The 23,719-nt window shown below is 40.3% G+C and overlaps 1 protein-coding gene across 1 annotated transcript in view; it reads left to right on the forward strand.

Moving 5' to 3' along the window:
- Window positions 1–23,719, forward strand: part of THSD7B (thrombospondin type 1 domain containing 7B) — a 2,208,177-nt gene that overhangs the window by 744,895 nt on the left and 1,439,563 nt on the right. The window contains exon 4 of the mRNA XM_085647534.1: window positions 6,263–7,073. Coding sequence (XP_085503660.1) covers window positions 6,263–7,073 — 811 coding nt within the window. The remainder of the gene's footprint in view (window positions 1–6,262; window positions 7,074–23,719) is intronic.

Raw genomic sequence — 23,719 nt, forward strand, 5'->3', positions numbered from 1 at the left:
CTGTGGATTGCCCCCAACACGTGCGTGCATCCAGCTATGGCGTATGGTCCTTGCTTGGTCTCCAGCAGATCCTGCGCATTGTGGTGGAAGTATAGATACTAGGGTACCAGGCGGATGATGGCATCCAAGACAGGTGTGAGGGACTTGGATGCGGCTGGCTGTGAGACTCCTCCGACTCTGGCGGGTGTTGGTTGGGGGGTACCAGAGGCCAACAGGTGCAGCACAGCCAGCAGCTTTGTGTGGGGTGGGATGGTGGTTGTCTGCTGTGTTGGTGCCGTCAGCATGTTGGCCGATGATGGTCAGGATGCGTAGGATGGTTGTCCTTTTGAGCCTGTAGTGGGCAATGACATCCTCTGGTGTTAAGTCTGTGAGGCTGGTGCATTTCCTGTGGGTCCGCTGTCTTTGTCCTTGCTGCCTCTGTGGTGGTCAGGAGGGCGTTCCGGGGGGGTTGTGGTCCTGAGTGTGGTGGCGGTGGGTGTTGTTGCCCTATTGGGGCTCCGGGCTGCATATTCAGTGGCTCCATGGCATCTGTTGTTCTTCAGGTATGGCTCTGGGCTGGGCTCCCTTGGCTGCTGCTGGTTGTCGTCCGATTTAGCACCAGGTCAGAGCAGGTGTTAGTTTTCTGCTGCTAGCGTGCCTTATCACATGTTTCGTGGTCTTTTTGCAGATGTGGCTGGTCGTTGAGAATGTTGAGGAGTGGTGTTGTCGCAGATTTTTGCACTGGAACGCCTACTCTGCATCTCATCAGCGATAGTTGCCGGGGCCATCTGTGGCGATGTTTTTAGCGGCTGCTATCGCAGATAAACTGGTGTTATGGGCTGTTGACACCAGCTTGTGAATGGGGTGATATATTTATCGCAACTTTGGCTGTGGTACAATGCTGTTAATTCAGCGATAGGTCCTTGAGAATATGGCCCACTATCTTTGGAATAACACAACATGGTATTCTTAATAGATGGATAAGCATTACAGCAATGTTGCTTAGGTGCTCAAGCTTACAAATGGCTTCAAAATAATGAAATATTTCCATTATGTGGTTTAGAAATTGTAAATCAAACATATGTTGTTCATCATGGCATTGAATATGAAGCATCCAGTAATGAGCAATCAGATATTTAAGACAATATAGACTTCTAAAATCAGCAAATAAGATAAATATGGTTGATGGAGATTGTTAGAATTTAGTATTAGAGAGAGCTGTAAATAACATGAATATTTTGCTAAACTCTGCTGCTAATAGATTATTCTATCAGCGAAGTCAAGCTTAGGTTTAAATCCATCCAATGAATTGCTTTTAAAAACAATGATCAAAAACGAGGAATCACAACAATATAATGTTAGAAAGTAAATGCTGATTCGGTTTATTAAACTCTTTTTAATATTTCTGCTGTGATCAAATAATGCTGAAACATATTTTAAATGCTCTGCCAGAAATTGATACTAATATGTTGTTGGCCAAGATAGATATAGATATATATTTTTTTTACTTTATTATAATGCAGTTAAATTCTGACAAGAACATGTATTAGTGATTGTAAAAGTATGCTACTGCAAACCTCCTGCGATGGAGTCCTCCAAGAGTGCAATATACTGGAAATGAATTTGGCATAAAGTATGCTCTCATCTACATGAAGTGCATTTGAAGAAACTTCTTTTATATTTAATGATTTTAACTTGGCTGAATCAATGCTTCCTGGGTGTGTGTTGTATCAGATAGATGCAAAGGCACTCTGTCTGGTCTCAACACTTATCTTAATGTACAGCTAATACACGCTGCACACACTGCTGAATGCCATTGACATACACCTAAGAGAAAAGGTGAAGTATCCTCTTGTCTAATGGAGATATAAAGGGAAAGTACACCATGTACATTATAGGGATATTGTAAGTAACTTAGGAGCTCCATAACCATCTAGAACAAGACGAAAGGTTGAGTTCCTCTATGAGGTTATGGAACTCTGAGGTGACTTGCAAAACCCTTAACAGGTATGCCAGGGGTACTTTGTCCCATATAATACATAATCTCACACCATCACCTTTCCAGCAAACCACTTAAAACCATGGTATGTAGCTCTTTCACATGAAAAAGCAAGCATGTTTGCAAACATGAAGAATACAAATAAAACATCTATTGCAAAGTTCAACACATGAAAAACCTGTTATGTTTTTGTTGCAAACAAATATCAGAAAAAGTTCAATACAAGTCAGTTATATAAAAAAGCTGCTACAGCTCAGAATGTGTTGAAGCATGTAGAAAGATTCTAGCTTTTCTTTAAATAGGAGGTGAAAAAAATAAACATATTCTCTCTGCTTGTCAGTGTAAGTTATCAAAATAGAGCAGAAGAAAGAAAAGCAGCATTACATTTGTGTTGATTTAAACAGCTACTTCAATTATGCTCCATGACCTGACCTGCCTTTGGCATTGGCAAGTGGCTCTGGCAAGCAGACATTGTAACATTAGAACTTGACTGTAATAATCTATATTGGTTGCGTTCTGAGGTCTTTTCTTTATAATCGGTGACTGGGTTGCGTCACAATTCACCAATTATAAAGAAATTAGGGACTGCTGTTAAAACAAGGATTACAGAATCCCATGAATTATAATGAAATTTCAAATCTGTACCAGGATATGAACTCAGTTCTTTTGATCCTGTAACATGTAAAGGGCAGGGAGTTCCCAGCTGCATTTGCATCCATACCATTTTGGTATCACAGTACTAGCACTAGAAAGAGAAACATCACCCAGATAGAAATCAATGTTTGTATTATCCTAACCCTGCCGAGAATGGAGTTGGAGTCCGCTGGTTTTAAAATTTTGCCCCATCTCAGAGAAGGACACAGAATTGGAAAAGCCATCCAATGACAGAGAACCAGAAAAACTTATGAAGCTGGATGTATTTGAACATGTATCTGTTAGGTCCACTGAGACAAGTAGGCACCCCGGGGAAAACAATGGCAAGATTGTCTGAAGCATTACCATCTTGAAAGCGTGGTGGGGCAGAAATGAATTTGCCTTCTTCAGCATTAGGATTGGACAAAATTGCCAAAGGCTTCTGCACCATGAACATGCAGGAGTAGCGAGTCAGGACCCGCTCTGACTCTGTCATTTGAATAATTGATGCCTTGAGTACGAAGTCTTGGAAACACCCAAATGAAACATTGAGTCCAAAATGCACACAGAGGTGCTTAGGTAAGATAGCAGAAGCTGTCTGGGGCCAATATCATTGTTCCCAGGTAGGGTAAGTCCAAGCATCAAATAGTCCATCTTGACCACAGATGATAATGTGGCCTTAAACTGAACTGGAGAGTGGCATCAGGATATGAGGCGGTGACGAGACAAGGATTGCTCCGTTAGAGGTTACGGTGGAACACGCGCTAGTTGCAGCGCATTTCAGAGAATCGGAAAAAGGAATACTAAATATAATTCCGATTGGCTTTGTGAAGGCTGGTATGAATGTCCTCGGCCTTTGCATGCCCTTCTATAAACAGTAAAGTGGATGTCCAGTTATACGAGTGCTCAAAACCCCATGCCCTGATGAAATTGACGAAAGATTAATGGCAATGAAACATGTTGGCCTTCTTTATAAAGGTTAGCGACATATAGTGCTTTTACTTTTGAGTGAACTCACTGGTTGTGAATAAAGAGGTTGACCTAACAGTGAGTTCATACCTCAATTTTACTATTGCTCTGAAGGTCTTGTTCTTAGCAATTCACTGGGTTTTTTCATTCTTACTCTTTGTTTTTGGGGACAGCAAAGTTTTACTGTCAAAAATTTCCTTTGTCTATCTACCTTTTTTACTGGACACTTTCTTTATGAGTTTGCAACCAATGATGACAAAACGTGGGCATACTAGCGAGAACCAGCTGGCAGCCTTCCTGGTGTTGCGTACGTGAGGTGCCTTCTCATCTTTTCCTTTTACTCTCACCTCTCACGAATCACACTACTCTTTTTTCTTTGTGAGTTGTGGTGAAACACTTTCTGTAAGGCTATGAAGGGTTGTATTGCAGATTATCTTAATTAAAATTCAAGAGGTTCAGGACCGGGCCAATTTTTTGGACATACTGCCAGTGGGTGGAATAAAGTTGTTCCCAATAGTAGTGGGGGTCCTTGAATTGATACGTGAGTCCTCTTGATGCCAAGCTATTATTGTTGTTGGGAGAATCCTAGACATACAACCTCCTTTGATTCCCTGATCTGAACCTTCCAAGCAGTGCAATAGTGGGGAATATTGTCTGACTGCCTGCATTAATACTTAATAAATAAGTAATATTCATCACCTAGATGCAAATTCCTCTTTAGTGCAAATATGCTGACTGTCCTCCATCAGAAGAGGACCCAGCATGTTTTGTCTCCACTCTTGAACATATTGAGCATCTTCGTCAGATGCCTCTGTATGTAGCTCAAGATAGCCCTCCTGTCTGGACAGTTTTGTGGTAGAGGACCCACACAAGCTCAGAGGGTAGTGGCCATGGACAGGAAATTCTCCACTAGTGGCAGGCCAGGAGCATAAAATCCAGCCTGGAAGAAGCATCAGAACTATCTTGGTGAGATTGTTCTGCCTCAGTGTGGTCTGGCAAATGGTCACAATGATGCCACTAATGCGAGTGCTTCCTGCACACCATAATATGGAATTAAATACTGCATGGAAATGGTGGTGTCTGGGATAAAAACAAGGAAATCCCTGACTTGATCTTTAAAAAATGATAAATAAGGAGCAGCTTCTGCTGCACAAACAGTAAAAGAGGTGCATCCCCACAGTACCTGAAGAAATGGTTTCTTCTACAGTCTATGTCACTAGTTATTAAATTCATTCATCTCTTCAATCAGCTCATTCTTTCCTGAGGCCATATTTCCTTAGCCCCTAGAAATTATGCTGTTAGCTCAAAATCAAATGTTTAGGCAGTTTTATTTTATTCCATCAACTCTAAAAATAACTTACCAAATATCTTACAAGTCCTAAGACGTCGTAAGTACCATAATGAGTAGATTGCTGTAGTTTGATGTATTGTTCCTTTAAGAAAATCCAAAGAATTGTACCCACAGGTTAGAAATTGGGTTTCTGGTTGGTCAAGGTATGAACCACAGCCAGGCAGAACCCACCACTTTTGTCAGGGTAAGTAAGATTCACACCTAAAGATATCCTGTGCTCACCCTTTGGTAGCTTGGCGCAGAGCAGGCAGCCTTATCTACAGAGTTAATGTGTAAAGCATTTTTGCAACACACACGCACACAGCAACACAAAGAATACACCACAAAAGAGACTTTGCTTGTTATAAAAATAGATTTTAATATCATGAGTCTCACAAAAAGAACAATGTAAATCACCTGATTAGTGAAAATATGCAGGATTAGAGTGAATCTCATACATTGCAGGAAAATTTTAAACAATTGCATTAGGAAAACATAGGGCACAGAAGCGCCTGCGTGCCTACTAAACTTTATACAGTAATTGGTGTGGGCTTCCGAAGAGACTGGAGTCTAATTAGGCAGTTCATTCTTCAACGGCGGCTCTACGCCAATCTCTAGTTCTCCCACAGGGTTTCCACCCCACCACCTGGAAGATGTCCCCAAAACATTAACATGCCTGTAGCCTTTCATGAACACTGGGTAGTAAAAGGGGAGTGTAAAGCTTGGAAAGTAGTTTTAAATGCCCAATTGAAGTGACAGTAAACTGTGCATGCAGTGGCAGGTCTCAGACAGGTTTGAAAGGCTACTTATGTGGGTTGCACAATCAGTGCTACGGGCCCATTAGCAGCATTTAATTTACAAGCCCTTGGTATATGGTATACCAGTTTACCAGGGACTTGAAAGTAAATCATTATGACAAACAGATGTAAACCAATCACACCACATTTAGGGGAGAGAGCACATGTACTTTAGCACTGGTTAGCAGTGGTAAAGCGCCCAGAGTTCTCATGCCAACAAAAACACGGTCAGAAAATAGGAGGAAGGCAAAAAATTTGAGGATAACCCTGCAGAAAGGGCCAAATCCAACACAACGTTATTAAATACACCCCGATTTTTAATTATTATTGTCAAAATATTATTTCCTCCCTTTCCTAAACTTTCTATGAAGTTTGCTGAACAATTGATTGGATTCGGTAGTTGTTTTAGGACCATATCGATCAAGATCGCGTGTTAAAAAACTAGTACATTGGTAATTGAGAATATAATTTATTGTACGTTTGTCGGCCAAGGCTAAACATGATCAATAGCGACCTGAATACCTCTGTGATAACTGATTTATTTTTCTTTTTTAGGCCCCTGGGGTCGCTGCACAGGTGATTGTGGACCTGATGGAATTCAGAGCCGATCAGTATGGTGTGTACACAAAGATGGATGGACAACTCATTATTCACACTGTAAACAAGCAAGCAGGCCTGATAGCCAGCAAAGCTGTTTCAAGGTTTGTGACTGGCATAATGAACTCTTTGAATGGGAAGTATCAGAGTGGCAAATGTGCAAGCTGGTTCTTTTTGCCCACGGTGAGGTCAAACCACGAACTTCAGAATGTACAACCGCACAGCATGGACTGCAGCACAGAAAAATACACTGCATGCAGACATTGAACAGAACAGTCGTTGCGGATGAAATATGTGAATATTTTACTCCACGGCCACCTACTGAACAAGTGTGTTTAGTTCCTTGCCCACGGGACTGCGTTGTGTCTGAATTCTCATCTTGGTCCAAGTGCAATAAAGGCTGCGGAAAGAGTCTACAGCACAGAACTCGTTCAGTTCTTTCTCCTTCTCTTTACGGTGGCTCCAAATGTCCAAACCTAACTGAGTCAAGATTGTGTGAATCTAAACAGTCCTGTCCTGCTGGAGAAGAAATTTACACATACAGCCTTAAAGTTGGACCTTGGAGTGAATGCAGAATGCCTCATCTCAAAGATATAAATCTTAGCGGGAGAACAATGCTGGATTTCAGTTCAGACTCTTCAGAGAGAGGTTCTTTTAGACAACAAAGCAATAAACCTCTACATCATTCCAAACTTTGGAGCATAGAAATAGGTTACCAAACAAGGCAGGTTAGGTGCAGTAGGAGTGATGGAAAAAACGCTATGCTGAGGTAAGAACTACATTTTTCAATGCAAATCGAATGTTGGGCTTATTGTTTTATATTTTTGTCAACAATGAAAGCGATGAACGAAAATGGTGATACCTTAATTACTTCTCAAAAGATTGAGCGACAACGTCAGCTAAGTTGCAGTTATCAAAGTCTGGCTGCAAATATCGAAAATGTCTCAATCCAGCTACATGCCACATTTGGCTGGTTCATACTACAGTATTCAAAATAGGTCAGAAGTAACCGAGATCCAAATCTCTTGTCGTGTACTCAAAAGGGTCCTACTTATAAATTCAAGTATTTATTAAGGTGTTTATGGAATATCAATGAGTTGCACTGAAACAGTTCAGAGAAATACAAAGGGGCATATTATCAAGCCAGGCGATAAAATTATCGCCGCTTTAGTGGCAGAAAACTGCCACCAAAACGGCGAGAATGGGCTTGATAATATGCTCTATGGAATTCCAATTGAAGCCCATGTTAGATGTCCTCTACATCTAACATGAGCTTCAATTGGAATTCCATAGAGCATATTATCAAGCCCATTATCGCCATTTTAGCGGCAGTTTTTTGCCACTAAAGCGGCGATAATTTTATCGCCTGGCTTGATAATAAGCCCCAATTTTCGTTAGTGTAACAAACACAAAGTGATAAAACTAATGCCTGAATTAATCACAGTTGTTGGCATCACTCAGAGCACTTTGCTGTCAATTGTTTATCACCAACTGCACCCACCACCTTATACAGAACCTAGCTGTATGTAAGTCAGTCTCTATCCTGCAGCAAAGGGGACAGTGCAGTTTTTCTGCCACGCCAATTCACCCCCAGAAGGGAATACAAACAGTTCCAGACCACTTTAGACTCACTTGTGCCTCATCAGTGCGGGGCACCTTGAATCCTGTTGCACAATGAGCATAGCACCCACATCTTGGCAAACCCATCACAATTAGGTCATTCAAACATGTCTTTTTGATGATTGCTGCACAGTCTTCCAAAATACCACAGGCCCGATATACAAAAATAGCCTTTACCTAATTGTGTTTTTTTGCGAATCGGAATTAGGAAATCGCTATTTCCAATGTATGAAACTTTTGAGTTTCAAATAGCTAATTGTTTTGGGTCGCAAATAGACCTACCTCATGAATGAGGTAGGTCGCAATTTTGACCCACTGGGATTCGCTGCCATCACAGGGATGGTGGCCTGCTGGGGTCAGCAGACCACCATGTATGTGATTGCTTTTATATAAGGCAATCCTTATTTTAAACGCAGGCTGTTTTTCTTCAAAGAAAATGGAATGCGTTTACAAAGAAAAAACTAAGCTTGGAATGTTTATTTTTGAAGAGTAGGCAGTGGTCCCTTGGACTACTGCCATATCTTTAAAATATTTTCTCGACCCTTCTCAAAGGGGGGTCCCTTTCCATTTGTAAATAGGTAAATTGCAAATGTTTTGCAAGCACATTTTGGTCTCAAAACATTGGTACATAACACCTCAATTCGGTATTAGGAAGGGACGTCCTCAACAAGCCCCTTTCAAATACCGAATCGCAAAACTAAAATTGCAATTTGGGCTTTGTACATCAGAAAATGCATTTTTGTGGTCCGGCCATTTGGGAACACAAAAATACTTCGTCCATCCAGTCCCAGATGTTGAAAGTTATTCAATAAAGGGTTTCTTGAGTTGTCTCATAATGGTCAGTTATTTTAAATACAAGTTCTGTCTTAAAGTCATAAGTGCAGATGTTAATAATCAAGATGTAGAGTCATTGAGATGTTTGACTTAAACCAACACTGCCAGGGGGCAAATTAGTTAGTCTTTATTTGTATTTCTTTGCAATCTTTAAGGACCTCCCCCAGTTCACCTATATCTACTAATGCCAAGCCACCAGCTGAAGGAAAGAAGAGGTAAAGTGGGTCAAAAACTACCAGAGAAACCTAACATGACAGTCACCTAATAATGCTTTGTTACAGGATAAGTGGTAACATAATGAGAAAAAAAACATCTATTGGAGCTTATTTTAAAAAGCAATTGTCATGCTCTTCCATTGAAGTGAGAGTTCATCCTTGAATGCAGAATGAGTTACATAAACGCATTTTGCAGCATTCCTGTCTTCGTTGTTTTAAACAATTAATTCAAGTGCTTGATTAAATTCGGGATTGGCTGCCTTAGAGTAATACGTTGTTTCTTTTTCAATGAGCTGGCCATTGATATTAATGTTTTTCTTAACTACCGGGAGTTAAACCCTAACTCCCCGAGATCCTATTTGCAAACATGCATGCACTTCCAATTCAGTAGTAAACCTGATTGCCTCCCAATTTATTCAGCAATGTCACCGACTACTAAAATACATACTACTGGCATAAAGAATTAAGTAATCTGTTTTCTTTTATTGCAGGGGAGAGAATCATAGCTGTTCAAGATACTGACACAGTAGGAAGGTTGCATGTAAATCTTTTCTGCAAGTTAATTAGAAAACAGAATTACGTTTTGATGGAGAAATAAAGTGAAGATGCCTCTCATAAAGCATAGCCTCTAAACTGGAACAAGCCAGTATTTGTCTGAAGTCAGAAATGATCAACGGACAACCGAATGCATCCTTCCTGGTTATATTATTATATATATATATATATATATATATATATATATATATATATAATATATACATATATATATATATATGTTCCCAAAACGAAATACCACTCGCGCTCTCAGAAAGTTTCTGATGCAGATGCACCAGACCTCATTTCAAGCAAGTTGGGGGTTTATTTCAGTCATAAACCCGCCATGACGCGTTTCGTCACCGTAGCGGCTTGTTCACACAGCGTTCGTAAACACGGGGATGCCATTACATACATTTCTGAATTCATGAAAATGAACAAAGGACGTTCCATTTCGTAACATCAGTTACTGCACTTTGGGCGCCATATTGTACAAGCGATTATAACCCGTTTCATCCTTAATTTTAAACATTGCTTCATGTATTGATATACAGTTATTGCATATGTTGATTTATCTATGTAGCACGTGTCATCACTCTATTATTTGTAGATTGTCAATCAAAATAGTAGCGGACCTGTCTCCCACTACTGAGGAATTCTGGTCTATGTAGTACCACAAAGCTATCGTATTCACGGCCTTGTTACACATAAACACATGCTAATGCATTACATTCGAGTGCATTAAAATCTTGGTGTCATCACTCTATTATTTGTAAATTGTCAATCAGAATAGTGGCGGACCTGTCTCCCACTCCTGAGGAATTCTGGTCTACGTAGTATCACAAAGCTTTCATATTCACGGCCTTGCTACACATAAACACATGCTAAGGCATTACATTCCAGTGCATTAATATCATGGTCACGTCGCTTAGTCCTAAGAGGTTACTCGACCTTTCTTTCTCCTGTTATATATTATATTCACTAATTTTTTTTTAACAACCTCTCTTTTTAGAAAGCATACAGCTGGCAATACAGTGCTGCATGCGTTGAGTGCTCATCCTCCCCATTTAATCAAAGGCATTACTTATGGGAAGATGTTGCGCATTCGACGCATATGCAGCAGTAATGAAGATGCGGATAGTAAGCAAGCAGAAAGTAGTTCTAGATTCCTGGCCACGGGATATAGGACAGAAATTGTGGATGCCACCATTAGGAGGTCCAAGACACAGGCCAGGGATGACCTTTTGACATATAAGGCCAAAATGACAGTTGTTAACAATGATATTTATGTCCCACAGCCCACTAGACTTATTCTATCTTATTCCAGACAAGAAAAACAAATAAGAACCATAGTAAGGCGCAATTGGCACTTTATCCAAGATGATCCTGTGATTGGAGGGTGTATTCCGTCCAATCCTTCTATAACATACAGGAAAACTATAAGCATGGGGAACATGCTGATAAATAACAGTCAAGAGGAACGCAATAGGGACATGTGGTTAACAGTGAGAAAAAGTTTCTTCAAATGTCTTTCATGTAAAGCTTGACAGTTAAGAACCAATGTGAAATCCTATACAACTGCATTTTCCACTAAAGCTCAAGAGATTGAAGCAACATCTTACATGTAAAACTGAATTTTCTGTTTATGTCCTCTAGTGCAGTTGCAAACTTAAATATATAGAAAGTACCAAACTGGCTGTTCAGAAGAGAATCCTGCAGCATATCTGGGCTGTGGCCAGGCATTTTCAAGCTATACATGACAGTAATCCCACACATCTTAAATATTATGCCATCAAAGCTATTCCAATTTCTAAAAGAGGTGGGAACAGAGAAGCTAAGTTGAGGCACTTAGAAACCAGTTTTATACTGGAATTCGATTCAAAGCATCCAGGATGTCTCAACACTACAGAAGACCTACATACATTTTTATAACTCTAATAAATTCAGTGCTTAATGAGTCATTTTAGAATTGTTCTAAATGAGGAGTTATAAGTAGTTCCAAAGTCTTCCTTTTTTATCTGCCCTTATTAATGAATTTGCTCTATGTGATTTATCTGTTTTTAAGCTATGTGTGTTTTATGGGGTTTTATCATTATTTATATTCATATGTATATATTTATGATATTTATGGGTGATCTTAGGCATATTGTTATATTTATTGTGTCGTTTTTCCAATCATAGAGGAACAGCTCTTTTATGTATATTAAATGATGAATATATGTATAGATGAATTTAGGATCTAAAGGCTATAACCTATGAAACCTACTGATTGAAAGACTTTGTTATAATCTGTTTCATACACATTAAAGATGAATGAATGAGATCTCTATAATCTTTTAGTCTTAAAATCCTCCAGAACCCCTAGCATGTTGGCACTTTATGGCACTTTGGCACTTTATAATCAGGTACTGTAGCACATAGTCACTTTATCAGTGAGAGGGAAATATGTGGGACTTATGCATTGTTGAGTCGGTTCATTTGCAGACCAATGAAATGCAATAAGATGTCTAATAGGATTATTACCTACATCTTGATTCCACAATATTAGGAATGTCAACGATTTGTCATTCAGAAGCACTTAGTGACTTTTCGAATATGCACCAGGTTTCAGCTTTTGCTTAATGTTATGCTGCACATTTTTTTATTATTTAACATTTTTTCCATTATTCACTTTTATGAGGGGGCGCTCTGTTTATTCACTTTTCATTTTTAAACTTTGGACTAGACCATAAAAAAGGAAAAAATGTATTTACGCAATCATTATATAACATGCATGTTGGACATTCTCTAAAAGACATTAATGTCATTTATATATTCTGTTGAGTACTCATGTATTTTATGGTTATTATTTAGTGTGTCCTTAATGCTATGTTGTTTAAAGCATTTAAGCAAGAAATTAACCTCAAATGGCAAAGTATTGTGTCTATGTCCATGGTTGATGTTAACACTAGCACTTTAAAAGGCGGTGAAAAATCCTTGGCATTGTCATGTGATCAAAGCCGCTAGTTTGGCCGAACCGCGTAATGGCAGACTTTGGCATAAGAAAATAAAATGATTGAAGCACTTATCTGGATCCGCTTTCATTTGTCCGAGGAGTTGGAGTTGTGACGAGGTGCATGAAATATATATATATATATATATATATATATATATATATATATTCAGTGAAAAAACCATAGGTTTCACACACGTTATAGTTAGGAATTAGCATTTAAAAAACCTTAGAAATTCAGTGAAAAAACCATAGGTTTCACACATGTTATAGTTAGCTGGACATTTTACTCGGAAAAAACCAATGAAATTCCCCCGTTATAGTTATTTCAGCTAACTATAACTCGCGCGCCCGCAATGCACTGCTGATGACGTCACATATTACATCACTCATGACATGGTCAGTGACATCACTCATGACATCACTGATGACATCTCAAATGACATCACTGATGACATCACTGATGACATCATCCAGTGAATGTGTGTTTTTCTGAAAATTAAATATGTTTTATATATGTATATCTCAAGGTTGATGGAAGAATAAATGGGTATATTACTGTCTAAATGGATGATTTCTTTTTGAAAAATTGATTGTGTAACTGACTGATTAAGTGTATCATAGTGAATACATGGCTTAGTGAGTAATATTTAAATATGTAAATATCTGTATCATTTTTTCACTTTGTGTATAAGTGGCTGCATGGGTTGGTGAGTAGCTACATGGGTGTCTATATAGGTTATTAGTTGGTTTTTTGAGTATTAGTCTGAGTGTCTGCATGGTTCGGTGGGGGGTATGACGTAGTGCATAGGTGCATGAATGAGTGACTCACTGTTTGTATGTGTTGAACAGAGCATGTGTGCAGGACTGCATGGGTGGATGAGTGTGTGTATGGGTGTGTTAGTGAGTGAATGACTGTCTCAATAGTGTCTTTATGAGTAACTACATATGTTTAAAACTAGTATATGTGACTATTGGTTTATATATGTGAGTATATGTGAGAGTGAGAGATTGAAAGAGTTCCTGTATGAATAAGTATGTATTTCTATAAGTGATTGTTTAAAAGACTAAGTATGTGTAAGTTTCCGTAGAAGTAAGTGTGGTGGTGTGTGTATAACTGTATATGCAAGTAAATGTATGTTTGATTCTTTATTAGCATGAGTGACTATGTGTGTGAGTAGCTCTATGGATGAGTGGCATTGTGTAACAGGATGTATAGGTGTATGAGTACATATGATAAGTGAGTACATGTATGAGTGACTGTATAGGACTGTTGGTGAATGAGTGGATGTGTATGTGGATCTTAGAATTACTGAAGAGGTTGTTGTAACTGTTATTGGTATGTCCATTGTTTTGAAAATTTTAGTCTCTATTTTTGAATGCGTGTATCAAAGGTTATATTAGGGGAAGAGGAGGTCTGCCACTCTATCACAAGGATGATGTCATCAGTGATGTCATCAGTGATGTCATTTGAGATGTCATCAGTGATGTCATGAGTGATGTCACTGACCATGTCATGAGTGATGTAATATGTGACGTCATCAGCAGTGCATTGCGGGCGCGCGAGTTATAGTTAGCTGAACTAACTATAACGGGGGAATTTCATTGGTTTTTTACGAGTAAAATGTCCAGCTAACTATAACATGTGTGAAACCTATGGTTTTTTCACTGAATTTCTAAGGTTTTTTAAATGCTAATTCCTAACTATAACGTGTGTGAAACCTATGGTTTTTTCACTGAATTTCTAAGGTTTTTTAAATGCTAATTCCTAACTATAACGTGTGTGAAACCCATGGTTTTTTCAGTGAATTTGCAAGGTTTTTTAAATGCTAATTGTTTTTTTTTTCTTCTATTTTTTTTAACATATTTTTATTTTATTTTTCTTACCTTTTATAAAGACTATGGTTAAATTTTTAAAATTCTTTAATATGTTTTTTTTTAAATATATTTTTTAAAATAAACATGTAAAATTTATTTGCAGTACTTTTTTTATTTTTTTTTATTATTTTTTTAGTACGCGTACCGTAAGCTTACGGTAAGCGTACGGTTTACGCAACGCCCGTAATTTTTCTACGCTGCTTGCGTATAGTTACGCAATTTGCGTAGCCGCGCGTACTCCGCGTGGGACGCGTGCGCGCGTACGCTACACGCGCACGTTACGCGGAAGTCTCGGGTAGTGTCTGTTATGCGCATGCGCGCAAGCGCGTGTCTTTTTTACGCGCATGCGCACTTTTGCCGTAAGCGTACCGTAAGCGCACCGTAAGCGCACCGTAAGCGTACGGTAGGTCATGTGATCATGAAACACAACTTTTGATTGGTTGAAACTACTTTCAGTTCTAGAACTCTCCTACACCACACCCATTCCTCTCATTTCTGCTTGTGATCCCTTAGGAGAAGGAGCTGGGTTGTCTTTGTGATACGATGGCAGAACAGCAGAGCTCTTCTGAGAGTGAGGCTAGCACTAGCAGCACTGTTTTGAGGCAGAGAGCGAGGAAACAAAAGCCCTCTTATGTATGGGATTATTTTACTTTTCCTGAAGGCCAGCAAAAGGTGAATGCACCCTTAGTAACTTGCAAGCTGTGTCAGCGTGTACTTTCAAGAGGTAATCCTGACAGGAAGTATTCCTTTGGGAATCATACCATGAAGAGACACCTCAAGGATGTACACAGAAGGACATGTGGTCATCTTTTTGGAGGTAACTCTTCAGAAAGACAAGCAAGTACATCCACAGCAGCTCAGCCTGGACCATCATCTGCAGAGCTGACTCCTTCTTCTGCAGGTCAGGTGAGCCCTTCATCTGTGGGGGGAGCATCTCCTTTTGCTGGCCCTCTGGAAATGAACCCTCGATTTCGGAGGGTTGATATTCGATGCGCCTTTTGTCAAGATCTAATTTGCCATAGGGAGACCAGTGTTTCCCTAGTGAACAACAAAATAGATCAGCACACTTGTCGCTTTGAATAATTTTCCCATTCTTTCTTTCCTCTGTCCCTGCATGAACACAACGGTTCTTTTAAGAGCCAACCTTATCTTTCATCTTTTTTTTACATATGTTTGTAAAAACTTTTTTTTTTTTTTTTTTACCGTACGCGTACTTTTTTTTTTTTTTTTTTTAAAAACACTAAAAATCAATATTCACATTACAAGGTCCTTGAGAGACTACAATTATTATTATTGACTTACCATACCCACTCAAAAAAATATTTATTCATTTGTTTTTAAAAAAAATAGAATTACTGAGTCCAACCTCAAACCCTTAAACTATTCTTTTTTTTTCCAGTACACCTTAATTTATCGTGAAAACATAGTCCATATTATTTTACATGTTCCTCACATTTAAATTTCTCCCAAAACAGAAAATGATAAACGCAACTTCAACAAAAAGAATTTCCATTTCTATTATTCATTTCTTAATTTACCATATACATCTCCTCTCAAACTCTAACCTCACCTTTAAAATTAGTTAGTTGTGAAAGAAATGTGGCACTCAAACAGCAGATTATCAGAGCCAGGATCTCTGTTCTGTTCACCTCTCTCCTCTCAGCAGAACCAGATAATGGCAAACTTTCCCTCTATTTTTCCACACATATACATGTAAGTTTCAAATCTCAGTGCTTCCCCCTTTTTTTCAAATGTAATCACACATTTCTATTGGTTGAAAATCAACCCTTTTCCAAAAGTACCCTGCCCCCAACTTGACTTCTGCCTAGTACCCTTCCCCCAACTTGACTTCTGCCTGCTACCATAGCAACAGCTCATGGAACACTGCTGTGTGGAGTTAGGTCAGAAGTTCGCCACACAATGTTTAAATTCCACAGAGCAAGAGTGCTTGACTTTTCAAACCTAACAGCAAATCCATAGTACTGTTCTTTGGTAACACATTTTTTTGTACCAATACAAAACATGCTTCTATTAGTTTACACATACAGCCTAGTTTTTATTCTAGAATGGTATGAAACAGCCAATCAGTTCTTTTTGTTTTGAAAAAAATATGTATGCCTCCATTTCCAAACTGTCTTTCTTTTCATATTGCCATTCTACTGAAAGACACCTCCTGAGTGCATCCAGTTCTCCTTTGAAGATGTTCACAGTGTGGATTGTAGGGCACAGCTATGTCTTCTGGAGTGAAAAGTTTGCAGTGAAAACAGATATGGTGAGAGACCTTGCTTTGCCAAATGTAGACATTAAATGGATTGGTCAGAGAGGGTTAAAGTGGCACCAATTGATGCCATTGGTGAAATCCTTCATGCAAATCCAACACCCTGACCTCATAATAGTGCACTGTGGTGGCAATGACCTAGGCACTTTGACTGGGGTAGGTCTGGAAATGCTTATGAAGGACACCTTTGCACAACTGTTTTCACTTTTCCCTAAAACTGCCTTTGTGTTTTCCAACATATGCCAAAGGCAAAAATGGAACTGGTCCAATCATTTCTGTCCGCAGATTGACAAAGCAAGAAAGCACGTCAACAAATCTGTTTCTGCTTTCCTCCGTGACTATGGTATGGGTGCCATTTACCACAACAACTTGCGTTATGACATGCAAGACATTTATAGAGGAGATGGTGTGCACTTCAATGATGAAGGGAACAGAGTCTTCCTCTTGAACCTTAGACTCTGCATCGGTACTTACTTGTAGGTACCACTAAAAAATCATTTCATAAACACAACGGCTCTTTTTAGAGCCCCCTAATATCTAAACACTTAAATCTGAATTTCATTTATTTTTTTATTTTTTTTTTCTACCGTACGCTTACCGTAAGCTTACCGTACGCGTACCCCGTGATTTTTTTAAAAATCAATAAATGTTTTCTTTGTACTTTTCAGTCCTTCTTTGACCCCCTCACAAATGTAAGGGGGTCTGTAACTCTCCTCATTGCCCCCTTTTCTTGTTTTCACTCTTTTTTTTCTGAGTGAAACACACAAAATGGCGGCCGCCGCTTCCTGGTTTCGGCCGATTCGAATGTTTACTAAGATCTAACAGCCAATCAGAATCGCGCTCGCGCACGCCACCGTACGCGTACCGTAAGCTTACCGTAAGCGTGCGGTAAGCGTACCGTAAGCGGGCTCAGATATATATATTGATTTAAAGGCTATTTTCTCAGAATCTACTGAACAGATTTACACCAAACCTACAAAAGGCACTTCCTTGACATAGGGACTACCTCTCTGCCAAATTTCTAGTAATTCTGTTCAGCCGTTCGGGCTGTAGCTCGTTCTAAAGGTCCTATGGAAAAATGCATGGGAAAAACGCGTTTTGGGACCCCCCTTTTATCTCAGCCCCCGCTTGACGTATCCCCCCGAGACTTTCAGGGTAGGAGCGGAGCGTAGCGCCCCCCCTATTTTGAGAAATTCGCGAGGATTCATCGACCGGCGCCAAAGTTATTCAAAATAGAATGTTGCGGATTTCCTATGGAAAAGGGGTCCTAACTATAACTACCTACTGGCGACCGCCAGTAGGTAATATATATATATATATATATATATGAACCAACGCCTGCTCCCAGGAAAGGAAAGGCACGACACAACTCCGGGCTTACTGACAAGTAGCTTTATTGATTTAAAAGGCGCGTAGTGCTGTTAGTCCCTGAAACGCTCAGGCAGACGCGTTTTAAGCCTCCAATGGCTCTCTTCAGTGCCGGTTCCATGAACTCCGCGCTCTCTCAGGGGGTCAAACGAGATGCAGCTGTGAATTAGACCGCTCCCATTTTAATGTCATCGCGCTCCTCCTCCAATGGAAGGTGTGCTGGCCCCTCGCGCTCACACCTCACTGAGCAGATGCATGCTGGTAAGTGTAGTCCACACAGAGTGTCTGTACAGTGACAGCATTACTCCCAACATCAAGTGATGTCCCAACTGGCTGGTTATGGGCCACATGCCAGCTCAGGTGCCCAGCAGGATGAAGCAAAGCCTATTGTCAGCCCCTTAACTCAGGCGATGAATATCGTCTCCTCTCTCCCCTCGCCGCATACATATATATACACTGAAAAAAACATAGATTTCAGGGATGTTATAGATAGAAATTAGAATTTAAAAAACCTTAGAAATTGATTGAAAAAACCACAGGTTTCAGGGACGTTATAGTTAGTTGGACATTTCTCTCGTACAAAACCAGAAAAATTTGTTATAGTTAGTTCAGCTAACTACAACTCCGTGCGCCCATGCATTGCACTGCTGATGGCGTCACATATTACATCATTCATGACATGGTCAGTGACATCACTGATGACATCACTGATGACATCTCAGATGACATCACTGATGACATCATCCACGTAATAATCTGATGCAACTCCTCATACCCTAAAATAACCTTTGATACACCCACTCTAAAATACAGACTACCATTTTTGAAACCATAGACACACCAATACCAGTTAGTGCTTACCCACTCACTAATTCCTAGATCTACACACACATCCACTCATTCACCCATACAGAAAGATGCCACAGAGGTGCCGAAAGAGACAAGAGAGGTGCAGAAAAAAAGCAAGTGATGTGCAGAAAGAGGCAAGTGAGGTGCAGAAAGACGCAAGAGCAGTGCAGAAAGAACCAACAGAGGTGTAAAAAGAGGCAAAAGGGGTGCATAAAAGGGTAAGAGATGTGCACAAAGAGGCAAGAGAGGTACAGAAAGAGCCAGGAGGGGTGCAGAAAGAAGGAAGAGAAGTGCAGAAAGAGACAAGAGAATTGCTGACAGAAGCAACCAAGTGAAAAAAGAAGCAAGAGAAGTACAGAAAGAGGCAAGTAGGGTGCAGATAGAAGTAAGAGCAGTGCAGAAAGAACCAACAGAGGTGCAGAAAGAGGGAAGAGGGGTGGAGAGAGAGGCAAGAGGGGTGCAGAAAAAGGTAGGAGGGGTACAGAAAGAGGCAAGAGGTACAGAAAGAGGCATGAGGGGTTGCAGAAAGAAGGAAGAGAATTGCAGAAAGAAGTAACAGAGGTGCTGAAAGAGGCACAAAGTGTGCAGAAAGAGTAAGTGAAGTACAGAAAGAGGCAAGAGAGTTACAGAAAGAGGCAAGAGAGGTGCAGAAACAGGCAGGAAAGGTATAGAAAGAGGGAACAGGGGTGCAGATAGAGGCAAGAGAGGTACAGAAAGAGAAGAGAGGGATGCAGAAAGAGGCAAGAGATCTGCAGAAAAAAGCAACAGAGGTGCTGAAACGAGCAAGTGAGGTGCAGAAAGGGGCAAGAGATCTGCATAAAAAAGCAACAGACGTGCTGAAAGAGGCAATTGAGGTGCAGAAATAAGCAAGAGAAGTGCAGAAAGAGGCAATGGAAGTGCAGAAAGAAGCAGCAGAGGAGCAGAAAGAGGCAAAAGGGGTGCAGAAAGAGGCAAGAAAAGTGCAGAAAGAGGCTCAGAGGTACAGAAAGAGGCACCACCACTCTACAAACAAGCTCACTGGTGTGCTCTTGGATGGGGATTGAAGTCCCCTTCACGGCTGGAGGTTCTTTAGGGGCCAACTAGCTTACCTCTTACCTGCAGTAAGCCCCACACAGTGGGATTGCTGAGAGGTGGACAAATGCCACGTCCCTTTCTTCACCACTCTGCAAACACGCCCCCTGGCATGTTCTAAATTGGGGAATTAAGTCACATTGATACTGAGGGACCCTAGGGGCCAACTAGCCCACTAGGTACCTTCAGTAAGCGCCACACAGCTGGATTGCAGAGAGGTGGTCTGAGGCCATGCCCCCTTTTTACACCACTCTGCAAATGAGCCTCCTGGCGCACTGCTGCTCGGGGGATGAAGTCCACTTGTGTCCTGTGGTCGTCAGGACACAAGAGGACCTCATCGCCCCACCACCAGTGTGCTAAGAGGCACATTTGCAGAGTGGTGTAAAAGGGCTGTGGCCTCGGACCACCTCTCTGCAAAACAGCTCTGTGGCGCATACTGGAGGTACTTGGTGGGCTTGTTGGGCCCCAGGGACCCTCAGGATTGAAGGGGACTTAATCCCCCCATTTACAATACGCCAGGGGGAATTGAGCTCGTGCTCGGGAAGGTTTGTGACTCCTCCTCGGTGCTCAGATATCTATATTCTTCTTTTTAAAAGTTCTCGGGAGCTACTGAACAGATTTACACCATTTTCCTATAGAACATAAAATGGAAAAAACGTGCTTTGGGTCCCCCCTTTTTCTCAGCCCTGGCTTGACGACACCCAGATTGTCTTCTCCCTCTCTACTGATGGGGCATTTAAACCGTCTTTACTTCAGGTTGGCTTGAGGAATATTGCAGAATGGATGCATACCAACCTGCTAAAACTAGATGGAGAGAAAACAGAACTGTTGATCGTGGGCAATAACAAAGACTTGTGAGGTCCACAACATTGGCCCGCAGAAATGGGTCCAGTCCCTCAATCCAAACATCAAGTTCAAAATCTGGGTGTCCTAATCGCCGATCAATTGTCTGTGAAGCAGCAAGCAGGGAGAGTAGCCTCTACCTGCTTCACTATCCTTAGATGGCTAAAAAATAATCATGGATGTTACCTTCTGCCGCCCAACGTACAGTGGTCCAGGCGCTTATCACCTCAAGGCTGGACTATAGTAACATCTTGTACTTGGGTGCCTCCAAGGAAGTGTTACATAAGCTGCAGTTCGTACAGAACGCCACAGCACGGCTGCTTTGTAAGATCCCAAAAACTGCGTCTATTTCAGGCTCAATTCAAGAACTTCATTGGCTCAGGATCGAATGCCGCATTAAGTTTAAGGCTTTGGTCTTATGTTTAAGATAAAATCTGGTAAGGCTCCTCCCTACTTGATGGCTCTTGTGTTCCTTCCCGCACACTTCGATCAGCTACTCAGGCGAAGTTTGTCATTCCTAGGATGAGACTAGGGCGTATGGGCGATCGCTCTTTTTCCCACCTGGGTGCTTCTTTATGGAACTCCCTTCCGTTAGGTCTCCGTAGTGAATCTTCTTATGAGATCTTCCGGAGAGGTGTAAAAACTTGGCTATTTAATATGTAGTTCTCTTTCGTTTATTTGTGCACTTTTCAGGTGGCGCCGGGAAACCCTAGGGTAGCTGTGCGTCTTATAAAATTAAAATAACAATAACAATAACGGCCTCGACCATGCACAGTGATGTCATCAAAGATGTCATTTTAGATGTCAGGAGGGATGTTATCAATGATGTCAAAGAACATATTATGATTGATGTACTACGTGAAGGAATAAGCAGTCCATGCAAAGGCACACGTTATAGTTACTTCAAGGCTCTAGTTATAGTTACTTTATTTACCTATAAATGGTGAATTTCATTGTTTTTTCAGTTCAAAATGTAATGTTGAAACTAGCATTTTAACTTACCTATGCAGTCAATGTAACCTTTGGTTTTTCAGTGAATTTCTAAGGTTTTTTGGAATATCTAACTATGACTGTCACTTTAACTTTAGTTTTTTTAGTGAATTTCAGCTAGTTTTTAAATGTAAGTTACTGTCAACTTTGACTGGGGTCATGTTATATAGACCCCAGGATGCATAGGGGTAATTTTTAAGTTATTTCTGGGGTCTGCAGGGAGTACAGCAGCGCCTTAGAAATGCTTAAATCTTCCATTGGAAAATTAGACACATCTACAGCTAAAATGGCTGAATGGAATTATATTAAATTTGACAGAAAGTTGAGTCTTGGTCCAGAAAGCATTGGTTGAGACTTGTTGGTCGAGACACTTTGTAAGGTGGCTCATATTGAGTGACTAGGAGGCCAGATGTGCAAAACAAATTTCCAGTCGCAAACAGCCCGATTTGAAGAATCGGGCAGTTTGTGACCGGAAAATTAATTTTCAAATTTACAGAATGCAAAAAGTGATTTGTTGTTACAAAATCTCAATTTTGTATTTGCAATTCGGAATTTGAAATTGGCTTGTCCAAATACTGAATTGGTATGGTATGCATTGCAGTCACAAAGCAGTTATACATTTCCACCATTTTAAAAGTGGGTCCCTTCCCCTTTAAGAATGTGGGCAGTGGTCCCACGGACCCCACCAACTCTTAAAAAGTGAAACTTCAAAGCTGTAATTCTCTTCTCTTTAAATGCATCCCAGTTTTGTTTAAGAAAAATTTACTGCATTTAAAAAAAAGATTGCTTCATTAAAAAGCAGTCACAGACATGGTGGTCTACTGACTTCAGCAGGCCACCATCCTTGTGATGGCTCTGATTCCTATTGGGCTGCAAATTGCAACCTTCCTCATTAATATTAATGTGGTAGGTCGATTTGCAACCTACTCAGAATCGCTAATTGGGGAAAAATTTATACGTTAGGAATACTGATTTCCTAATTTTGATTTAGAGATAATCGCAAATAGGAAATCTGTACTCTTAATGTTTGTACATTTGGTCCTTAGCGTTTATTAACAGATATGCATATGGAGTGAGTTGCTATTTCAGCAGGCAGTCAACTGGTGAGCTATATTTGAAGGAGAGTAATCGTATATTAATGTAATATAACAGATGCAAGTTGGTGAAGTGGATCAGTCGTTTGCTTTTCCTATTTCCTCCATAGTAACAGTTAAAACCCTTAGTGATACATGCTATCTATAATATGTGCAAAAAAGGGTCTCAATTTAAATGGATGGTCTGCCAACAAAGGAATAAAAGAGGACCATTGTAAAGACGTTTTGCAGCATTGATGCCAATATGAAAGGCCAGAGGAGCATTCACAAAATACTAATAGTCCATAGGAGCACCCTGTTGCAGGGTCTATCTGAAACAAACTCAGGTTCTGTGTGAGTCGTACGAAATGTCTACAAGCAACTGTTGGAAATTCACACTTGCATCATTTTATGTAGAAGTGCCCATGGCCTTTACATATGTGCACAAAGATTATCCCTAAACAAGGACTCTTCAAGGTATTTAATTTCAGTCAGTACTCAACATGTGACTGTTAAGCATTGTGTACTTGATCTTTTGCCTCATGCAACACATCCAGATTGTGGTGCTTGGCATTTCCAGACAAGTCTAGATTGCTAAATTTAGACCTCAGAAAAGCAAATAGTTTCATAAAGATGTGGAACTAAAAATATGGCATAACTCAGTGACTGGAAATGCATGGCCATAATAACAAAAACGTAATCCCTCAAAATTGTATGACCATTTGATTTCATATAATTGTCGTTCTCACAATCTAGTCACTAAGTTAACAATCAAGAAAAGGATTTACTTTGAGGGCAAAGAGACAGTTCTTCCATTGTTTGGTGCTGATATATCATAAAGGCTATCCAGTGCCCTGCGGGTGTGCTCTG

The sequence above is a fragment of the Triturus cristatus genome, chromosome 3_2 (genome assembly GCF_964204655.1).
Source record: "Triturus cristatus chromosome 3_2, aTriCri1.1, whole genome shotgun sequence".
In the NCBI taxonomy this organism is placed as follows: Eukaryota; Metazoa; Chordata; class Amphibia; order Caudata; family Salamandridae; genus Triturus; species Triturus cristatus.